Source organism: Leuciscus leuciscus (genome assembly GCF_965113295.1).
Source record: "Leuciscus leuciscus genome assembly, chromosome: 20".
Classification (NCBI taxonomy): Eukaryota; Metazoa; Chordata; class Actinopteri; order Cypriniformes; family Leuciscidae; genus Leuciscus; species Leuciscus leuciscus.
The window spans coordinates 668939-680000 of NC_138744.1; the positions used below are offsets into that span (position 1 = coordinate 668939).

Consider the following 11062-nt stretch of genomic DNA (forward strand, 5'->3'; position numbering starts at 1 on the left):
AAATGTATTTTGAGTCTGTAAAGTTTTTTAAAAATCGAAAAGCCCAAAGATCTGTATCTCTGCTAAATGAATTCAATATGTGATGCCCTTTATCTTTTGTTTGTTTCTTTTCTTCTTTTTTTCAAATTATTGTTGTTTCAAGTTATACTTACCAAATGTGAAAATGTGTAAAAGAAATGTGTCAAGAACTTGATATAAAATTCTGTAATTTAGAAAATTCAATAAAATAAAATAAAATCCTAAAGTCGCACACCGGCCGCGCCGCGCCGCGCCGCATCACGTCTAGGACAACTCGAGGTATCGCACACCGGACGCGCACTTTCTCAGTTTATGGCCAGCAATATTGTTATGTTTAAGGACATTATGAAATTAAGATAATGTCTGTACTATGTTATGATTATACTGTACAATTAAATACAACCGTTGCTACGTCTGCAGTCTGAACACTTTACCTCAGAGCGTCCGTTAACTGAATGAATTGAGAATATCACCTGAAAATACGATAACATCAGCAGTTTTCATCCAAGCAGCTGATTTCTGTTAATGAATGTAAAACTGAATGTATATTGCAGCACAGGGTGAATACATTAACGACGATTTGAGACAAAATAAATGTACATTTAATGTAAAACCATGTAGATGGCGCTCTGTGGCGCGGCAGGATTTTGAACAAGGCCCTGAGCCGTAGCTGGGCGCCGCCGGTGTGTGTGTGTGTGTGTGTGTGTGTGTGTGTGTGTACACTCATAGAGAATAATGTGTTCGAGTTTAAAAGACGTGGCGCTGCGCGTCTGGTGTGCGACGCCCTTATAACGGTTTACCGCCAGATGGTGTTAATATTTACCTGATCTCGGGTCAGTTTTTGTAATGTAAGTTTATTTTTGTGTGTAACACTAAAATGAGAATGATATTTAACTTCTGATTGGTCAAGTTTCCCAAGCCCAGTCTAATAACACACAAAACATGCACTACACATTAATACAAGAACACACATTTTACAGGTTCTAGATTCAGGGTTCCCACACCTTGGTTAACTTCAAATTCAAGGACCTTTCAAGGACTTTCCAGGTCCAATACCCTCAAATTCAAGGACTTAATGTGGGGACACATTTGTTGTGTCCAACAACAAACGATGAGGTACAATGGTAGTTTCATGCGCACGTGAACGTCATGGCAACGTACAACACAAAGTACCTCATGCGGGAAACACTTAACGTAACCAGGGTTTTTCCTGGCTCAAAATGAGGCGGATGTGGTAAAATCCTAATAATGTATTTTAATATTAAGATAATTAAATTTGTATTTTTTGTAGATCATCATATATCCTTATGTGTTTCCCACATTGTTTTTGTGGGTGGAGCTTGGTACATCTAGGGGGGTCCGGGGGCATGCCCCCCGTAAGAAAATTTTTTACATTTTAAAGATAAATTCATTCATCTGGTGCACTTTGAGTCACCCGAATCCACTGTTAAAAATAAATAATTTTAAATAAATAAATAAATAACTATCCCCCAGTAGGAGGCGGCGGGTGACGTCTTAATGAGCGAGTCATTGAGTCATTCATTCAAACGATTCATTCAAACGGCTGATTTATTCAGAATGAGGCACTTTAAGAATGGGTAATTGAATCTTTGACTCAACCGATTCGTTCAAAACGCTGAATCATTCAGTAATGCAACAAGTGTTGCTGTGAGATGCGCTATGGTTCTGCTGTGATCTTTGTTTGGAACTATTTTCGCTGCTGAAACAGAACAAAAACAGTCTAAAATGTAAGTTACTTAATTTTAACTATTTGTTTATTGAACTGTTATGAAATCAGTCTCGGTTTCAATCTTGATGCCATTCAGGAAAACAGCTCTCTGGTCGTGTGTAGCCAAGGCTATATATTGTTTCTTAACTATTTTATGTTATAAATAACTGCGCAAGCCTCAACAGCGCAACATTGTTACCGTCAGTAGGGGAGAGCGGGGCACAAAGTAACGCTTTTTGACTTTCTCAGTTTGTGTAAATCTACTTATGGTTCAGAGTATTTATTTTTTCCCACATGTCTAGTACAATTATGTGTTTTTGTTTTATTAATACAGTATATACTTTTTTCTTGATATACCCCGAAAGAATGGAAGTGAAATGTGACAACATGCCCCATAGGTGGGGTACATTGTAACATGTGTGGGGCACATTGTAACATAACATATGACAGCTTAAAATGTTATCTGATCTAATAAAAAAAATATACAAAAAACTAAAATATTTTCTAAATAAAATACAATTAAAAAACTTTTTCATATAAAATAATGGCAGTTTTTAATAATTAAATATAAACTCATTTTTGAGTTTTGACTACGAACACATGAAAACACAGCTATACAACATAGTTCAAAAACAAATAAATAATTAGTAATTTCTGAACATTGACTCTCAGTCTTTATTCACCTTTTTCTCACGTTTTCTCAATAAAATTAATAAAAGTATAGAATATAATAGCATATTTCTAATAGGGGCACATTGTAACGCAGTGTGACAACATTCCTCGCCTGCACAACTGGGATTTAAACCCTGCTAGTGTCTTCTGCTAGTTAGTGAAGCATTAAATAACTATCTCAACTGTTAAATAACATCTTGGAGATTAAAATAATATCAGATTTGTCTTATTTTAAATAAACACAAAAAATAGAGATGAAAAATTAACTTAAGAAATTTACTTTTGCTATGGTTTAATAAATGTCTATGGATATCTTCCCAAAAAAATTTAAATTTGGCGGAATTTTTTTTTCTATATAGTGTTGATATGGCAACTAGTAAATACACAAAGTTTCATCATCCAAGCATGTGCGGAAGTATTTAAAACAAGCGTGTTACAACTAGCCCTGTGTTACGTTGTGCCCCGCGCTCCCCTACATTAGGTAGGCCTATATTATTATCAACTATAGGCTATCAATCACCACTTACATTAAATGAAATAAAACAGAATCATCCTCACGTTTTCGGTGATTCTCTAGTTATTTTTGATTGTCGAGAGCCGGAGGCGGCACGAAATTTGACGGAGGCGGCCGCCTCATAATTCTCTATGCAGGAAAAACCCTGATAACGTAACGCGTAAATGCGCTTCACTAGTGTAAATCAAGCAAGCTAGTATGCATAGGCCATGGAGTGTTGGCGAAATAACACATTAGGGGACCGGAGTGAATATGGAATTTTTTCCAGAAAACGTATTGCACAAACTAAATTCAAGCACTTTCAAGGACCTGTCTCTATGTATGTTTATTTTCAAAAACTTTCCAGGGCCTTGAAAACATTTTTTCAGATTCACAAACTTTCAAGGATTTCAAGGACCCGTGGGAACCCTGTAGATTCATTTAAAAGATCAGCCTACACTGAAAACATTTGCAACAAATGTAAAGGTGTGTTTGTGTTGAGTTTCCGCTGCAGTTATACACCAGTGTGACCAGCAGATGTCGCCAGCCTGTTGTGTTTCCAAACAGTGAATCATTTCTGGAAAAGCTTCGTGTCTCTGCGGTGAATGAGGTGGAGATTTCGGGCACAGCGATTGGCGCACGTGATCCGAATAAACCGCTCTGAGGTTCCCATCTCCTCCTTCAATCAGAAGATCTGGCTGCGCTCGAGCCTCTGTGACGTAACAGCTAGCAGACTACGGTGCGCCGTTTGTGTCCAAGAGCAGAACGCGCGAAGTGAGAGAATACGAGCGACATTTCAGGTAATGACATTCAAACAGAACTTTTACTGACAACGCGAACCCATGTCTGATATTTAGAAGCATGATATATGGATGTTAACTCGGTTCCCGTCGCTTAGTAGCGTGTAATGTGAAGGATTTGTACGTCGCATTTGATGCGCTTTTGGGGCCTCCGTGCCGCCGTCGTTTTCAGTACTCACGCGAAGACCCGCCTTTCCCGTGTTTCCATTGGACGAGCGCAGTAAACTGGCCTTCTGACTGGACGAAACTGACGCCAGTCAGCAACAGTCACGGAAACAGGAAGTAAAAATGAAACAGTTTCATGTCTGAGAGCAAGTATAAACATAGCCAAAAGAGCGAATTAAAGTTTAATATTACTGATTAACGCTTTAACACCGTTTTCACAAAGCAAACTTTTTTTTTAGCTAAGAAGAACACGTACATGTGAAACTCTTAATAACGACACTATTGCGCGCACGCGCTAGTCGTATAGCATAGTGAATGATAATAAATGCAGTTTTACAACAAGTTTCTGTTGTATTATCAATATTTCATTATTTGGAGTGCTTATGTATGAAGAGGTTTATAGCTTATAATAAGAGAAGCTACTGTATATATTAAAGAGACTGGATTCGAATAACTTACTGAACACACAATATGAAAAAAAGAGTTTACACTTTAAAGTCTTTCTGCTTTATATGTTTAGAATGTGTATCTAACTGTGTATTTGCAGCGTGTGCCTGTATGAATTCAGATGATGAAGATTAAAAGCAGTGTTCAAGCAGCTTCAGTTCAGTGGTGATTGTGTTTTACAGTCGTTTAATTTAAAACATCAACAGAGTTCAACTGGGTAATATGAGCTGCTCATTTATGTGTTGTGTAATTATTTATAGGGGTGTAACAATGTATCGTGTCACAATATATCGTAATACAAAAATGCATCAATATGTATCGTGGACAGTGACTGTGTATTGTGTGTAATTTACCCAAAATGAAAATTACAGTGTGAGAATTTTTTTTTAGATTTAGTGTCAGAACTACATTACACTACTATATATAATGTTGAATATATAATGTATAATATGCAATGGGGGAATATTTGTGGGTCCTGATAATGCCAAATGTCCGATGTTACCAGTAAAAAGTGGCCAACATTATTATTTTAAATATATCTAGTCAGTGACAGAGATCAAACATATTCATCTACAATAATTCAGTATTTTCATCTTCAGAATCATGAATATTGTTATTCTGGTGTCTCTATTGTCCTGCATTGGGTTTCCAGCACCAAGTCCAAGCCTATTCATGTACACACACAATGTAATAGGCTACCAAATTTAGCATTTTAATCAAAAGTACATTTTTTGTTAACCTCTTATAATATATCTTGGAGTATCACAATAATATCGTATCGTATCGTGACATGAGGGTATCCTTACAAACCTAATTATTTATTATATACATTTTTATGATATTATTTTGCTTAAATACCAAAAGTACCTTCTGATACTTTTGCCATTTAATCAAAATAATAATAATATATATATATATTTAAAATAAAATAGTAAATAACTGCATTTACCAGTAGACGCTGCATGATTGTGGCAGTGACCTTTGTAGAGGTCGACATTGTCTTTTTCAGCACAACTGGTACAATTGTTTATCAGAGGACAGTATTACGCCTGATTTACTGTCTCACGGCACCAATAACAGTCAAATATCACAGTTCTCTGTAGCCATTCTGGTACCATAGCAGCAACAACTGTTGCAACTATTTTGTTTTAATATCTAACTATAGTTTAACTATTTGAAAATAAAATAGTTTCAAATATTGTTTAGTTAAGTAAGCATTCCATTAAAAAAATCTAATGAAAAGTTAGTATTCAATTCAAGTCACCCTTATTTATACAGCGCTCTTTACAACACAGAGTGGTTCAAAGCAGCTTTACAGAGATAACAGGAAAATAATACAACAAAGTTTGTTTCTAGAAGAAAATAGCGACACAGTCCAGATTAAGTAAGTTCAGTGATGGTTCATTTTTGTTGTTAAAAAATTATTAATTTAGTTAATTTATATATAGCCTATAGCCGTTCTGGAGAAAACTGTGATATCATCGTCCAGCTCAGTTCAGTTCTCATATAATGGTGTCAATGCAGGAGATCAATAATATTGTTGAATATTAAGTGTTGAATATTAACTAAGCAAGTCAAAAGCCAAAGGCGACAGTGGCAAGGAACCAAAACTCCATCAGGGACAGAATGGAGAAAAAAACAATCAAGTTGTGTTTTTTAATAAGAGGTTTAATAATAGTCAGCTTAAAAGTTTCAGTAATAAAAACCAAAGAAACACATTGCAGGTAACAGAACACGTTGCAGAACAAACATAATTTCAGATTCAATCCAGCATGAAACGATTGATTCTTGCTTCTTAACCCTCACTGACGTTCACGAATCACCACGACACACTTCGTCAAACGGATCGTGCAAAATTCAGGCTGATATTGTGGAGCGTGAACCCGGCATAAGATTAAGACACCTTGTATCGGGCTTTATAAATTAGTATCGTTACACCTGTACCCCTATATATATTTCAACTTGTACAAAAACAATATTATATAGTCAGTGTAATAATATTTTATTTACATGCATATTAATAATTTTCACAGCACTGTTTTCACAGAAAGGCCCATGGACCCCTCACATGAAGCCTAGTGATTACTGCATGTGAACCGACACCAACATGGACAATCCCAAACGCAAGTTAAGATCTGGAAAGGAGGTTTTGAAGGACAAGGGCCAATCTAAGGAAAAGCCCAGTGATACTGGCTCAGGAGATGTTCCATCAGCACATAAAGCGTCTGATGACTCAGGGCATGTTGTAGAGGAAAGTGAGCGTGAGGACCGGTCTGAAGAACATGGCTCTCCACAAACAACCGAGGCTTTGGTTTGTTCACTTTGCAGCTTTGTTGCAAAAACTCAAACTGCCCTGAAAATTCACTCGACGAGGAAGCACTCTCATAAAGGAGGCGTACAGAACGACACAGGGTTGAGTTCTTTGCAAAACACACCCCAGTTACGAGAAAGTGATGCTTCTGCATCTCCATCAGAGGAAGACATACAGACCGAGAGCGAACTCACTCACAAGGCTGACGGAAGAGCCAGTCCCACTCAGATCCTGCTGGAGATAGTTGAGCCCATCTCAAGTAGATCAGGGAAGGATGAGGAAGACACGAACCAGACCTGTACAGATGGCCAGGATATACAAGCTGGCTGCAGTTTGGATTCGGACACTGAAGTGAAAAGCAATAAAAATGGTGGAATTGATGGACATTTGAAACCTAACACTTGTGTAGAGGAATTCACAGACGCACACAGTCCAAATAAGCATGTTAAAAGGCAACATAACAGCAAGTGTGATCATGAGAAGCACAAACGGAAGATGTTGGAGAATCGGGATTCATTAGAGACAGAGAAGACTGAAGGCCGGTCACAGTCACAGACTCGGGAATCTCGGACTGAAGGCCGGTCACAGCATCAGTGCGGCCGATGCGACTTCACAGCCAACAGCTCCGTCATGTTAGCGCAGCACATTAAGACGGTTCACCCGCCGGAGCACCGCTTCCACTGCCGGCTCTGCCATTACTACACCAGCACCACTGAGGCCATGCAGAGCCACCTGTGCGAGGAAGCCCACCTGCAGCTGGCCGACCAGAACCACACCAGCGCTCTGTTCGAAGACTGTGTGGAGAAGATCCTGGTGATCCTGTCCGATCAAAGAGAGCCTGAAGATCAGGAGGAGGATCAGGAGGAGGAACAGCCGAGGAAAGGCTCTCCTCACAAACGCAAACGCGGTAGACCGAAGACGTCCAGCGAGACCGTCTGTAGACACTGTGGACTCGTCGCGTCCAATGCCACCAACCTCAGCGTCCACATCCGCCGCAGGCACAGCCGGCTCTACAGCTTCGTCTGCAAGCTCTGCAGTTACTACTGCGTTACCAAAGGAGACATGGACCGCCACTGCGAGACCAAGAAGCACCTCAACAAGATGCAAGCCACCGGAGGTGACGACAGCGGTGTAGTTCTGCTAGACTCTGAGCAGCCCGCTCAAGCTAAGACAACAGAGCCAGCACACACAGTAGCAGAAATCGAGACGACGATTGAGGACGATGACGCGGATCAGGCCAGTGTGCCACGCAAGAGAAGCAAGCCTGATCTGGGTAACGTCTGCGATCAGTGTGGCTTCCCCGCTCACTCCGCGGCGTCTCTCGCTCTCCACGTGCGACGCAAGCACACCAAAGACTTCGAGTTTGTGTGTCTGGCGTGCAGCTACTACACCGTGACCCGCAGAGAGATGTTCAGGCACATGGCCACTGAGAAACACAAGCAGAAGCGAGAGAGTTACCTGAAGAGACCGAAGCGAAGCTCCAAGCCAGAGACTGTCGGTGGATTGGAGGAGGTCCGGGACACGACTGAAGATGCAGAACCTTCAATAGAGACGCCTGGGGATCAGGATGGAGAAAAACAATCTGCTGTGAAGAACACGGCCAAAGACAAGGAAGAATCCCCAACTGATCCAATGGAAGAATCCCCAACTAATCCAATGGAGGAATCCCCAACTGATCCAACGGAAGAATCCCCAACTGATCCAATGGAAGAATCCTCAACTGATCCAACGGAAGAAACCCCAACTGATCCAAGAGAAGAATCCTCAACTGATCCAGCGGAAGAATCCTCAACTGATCCAACGGAAGAATCCTCAACTGATCCAAAGGAAGAATCCTCAACTGATCAAACGGAAGAGTCCCCAACTGATCCAAAGGAAGAATCCCCAACTGGTCAAAAGGAAGAGTCCCCAACTGATCCAAAGGAAGAATCCCCAACTGGTCAAAAGGAAGAATCCCCAACTGATCCAACGGAAGAATCCCCAACTGATCCAACAAAATCAAACGAGATCCAGTCAACGACGATGGAGAAAGACTCAACGCTGGAGGATATGGATGAGGAAAACATGTATTATGAGGATGAAACTGCAGACTTGGGAGATGACGGTGAGAAACACCTTAGAGGAGCTCAGTTTGACGCTTGCATCTTTCCTTTAAAAACACTAGCAGATCACAAGATCTCACATGACGGAGAACAAACGACAGGTGCTTCCATGAGGAAGCCGAAAACTCCCGAGACGAAGCCGGCCAAACCGACTCCCCGCATCCGCTGTGAGGACTGTGGGTTTCTAGCCGATGGCTTGAGCGGCCTGAACGTCCACATCTCCATGAAGCATCCGTCCAAGGAGAAGCACTTCCACTGCCTTCTGTGTGGGAAGTCGTTCTACAGCGAGAGTAACCTGCAGCAGCACCTGAGCAGCGCGGCTCACCTGCGCAACGAGCACGGCAGCGTGGAGGACCTGCCCGACGGGGGCGCCAGCTTCAGGTGTGTGCGCTGCAGCGAGCCCTGCCACACCGAGCAGGACCTGTTCCTGCACATCAAGGAGAAGCACGAGGAGCTGCTCAGGGAGGTCAACAAGTATGTGGTGGAGGACACGGAGCAGATCAACCGGGAGCGGCAGGAGAACCAGGGCAGCGTCTGCAAGTACTGCGGGAAAGTGTGCAAGAGTAGCAACTCCATGGCCTTCCTGGCCCACATCCGCACTCACACAGGTACGTCTCCCTCCGTCTGATCAAAACATTTACTTGCAACAGATTACATTTAATTACCTACAGGGTTCGTACAAGCTGGAGAACGCCAGTCAGTCTCTCTTTACTAGCTCCGGTCAAACATGTCCGCCTCAGATCTCACACTCCAAAACAGCAATTAGTCCAAGTAAATATCCAAGTATATGATACAACTTTTATTCTTCATGTCAATCATATATTCATGGGGAGGAAACCAGTTTGAAAGAGGAAAGCGATATCTTTGTCAGAACTGCATTTCTGCAGTCACCGCAGTCATTGCATGTGCTGCACTTTATTTGCACCTTTTTGTTTTATTCGTTTATTTTGATCTATTTACCTTTTTTTGACTTTAAAAGATAATAAAAAAAGATATTGTTTGAGAAATTATATCTCTGATTGTAGTCCGTGAAAAAACAAAAAAGTAGTGCATGAAAAGTCCTTGAAAGTCCTGGGATTTGATTTTACAGTATCTGTCTGAACCCTGGACCTGCCTGGTTTCTAAGCTCTTCGGCCGTACTCACTCGCAGCTAAAGCAGATTAAGGTGTGCTGTGGTCTAGTGCTAACCATAGACTACAAAAAAGATGTAGAAAAACGAAGTATAAGAAAAAAGATCGAAATATCCCAAAAATGTCCGTTTGCATCTTGGAGTGTGAGTCTCGTGAGGCGGAGCCGCGGCATCAAGCTCCCGCCCACCCTCCTGCTCCCGCAGACTCATTCGCAGACACAGCTGTCAATCATGATCCGTCTTTAGAGCATCACACAACTAACTAAAACCGAACAATAGAACATACATCAGCCTGATAAGAATTACCTAAAATGACAGAAACCACCTTTGGGAAAAATGTATTTAAGGTGTCATTGGATTTTCTAGTTTGGCTCGCGTCCTATTCGATGACATGAAGGCGGGGTTTATGAATCTAAATGTTTTGGCTTCAGTTTTCCGGGCATGTGCAGCACACCTGGTGCTGACCATAGACTGTATAAAACAGTGGGCGTAGTGTCCGTGACATCCCCCCTGAAGAGCGTTTTTTGAAGCCCAAAGTGGGCAGAGCCTGTCATCACCATCTTGGCACCGCATCACTCCCGGATAACCGAAAATGGGCAAATAGGCGGATTAGCTGAGGTGACGTGACGCTAACATACAGCAAACGGCTAGTAGTGACAGCAGCGGCAATCCACCTGTCATTCAAATGGCCACGTCAAGTGTCACGTCAACCTGTCAAGTGTCACTCTGTGACAGAATATTGGTTTAATGTGAGTTTAAATCTATTTTTTTGTGAATATGGTGAAGAAATTTCAGTGTCTTTTATCTTTCCCTACAGGATCCAAACCGTTCATGTGCAAGATCTGTAACTTTGCCACCGCTCAGCTCGGAGACGCACGCAACCACGTCAAGAGACACCTGGGCATGAGAGAGTACAAGTGCCACATCTGTGGGTGAGTTTCAGAAACTTACTAGTATCAAACTTTGCATTACATTAATATGAAATTTTATTTTAAATTTAAATTTAAAACTGTAAGTATTTGATAATATTTACTCAACCAGGATAAAATTAAATAAAACTGCCATCAATAGGGGGAAAAAACCAAAGCAACCGAACAGGTTTTGCAGTATTCCAGGTCAGGACTCAAAATGTTAAATTGACTTGCTGCACTGAAAATGTTCAACTTTTAATCAAAGGGTGGTTGATTATGATTTCA

The 11062-nt window shown here is 41.2% G+C and overlaps 1 protein-coding gene and 1 long non-coding RNA gene across 3 annotated transcripts in view; both read left to right on the top strand.

Annotated features, from left to right (window-relative positions):
* Nucleotides 1–1127, top strand: part of LOC309484529 — a 349759-nt gene extending 348632 nt beyond the window's left edge. The window contains exon 2 of the long non-coding RNA XR_014200893.1: nt 999–1127. This is a non-coding gene — a long non-coding RNA (uncharacterized lncRNA). The remainder of the gene's footprint in view (nt 1–998) is intronic.
* Nucleotides 1128–3490: 2363 nt separating this feature from the next.
* znf407 (zinc finger protein 407) overlaps nt 3491–11062 on the top strand; it is a 25059-nt gene continuing 17487 nt past the window's right edge. The window contains exons 1-3 of one of the 2 annotated variants that reach the window (XM_082150639.1): nt 3491–3712; nt 6358–9345; nt 10684–10798. In XM_082150639.1, the coding sequence (XP_082006765.1) occupies nt 6432–9345; nt 10684–10798 (3029 nt within the window). In that variant the 5' untranslated portion in view covers nt 3491–3712; nt 6358–6431. The remainder of the gene's footprint in view (nt 3713–6357; nt 9346–10683; nt 10799–11062) is intronic. The other variant, XM_082150638.1, reaches the window with a different exon arrangement.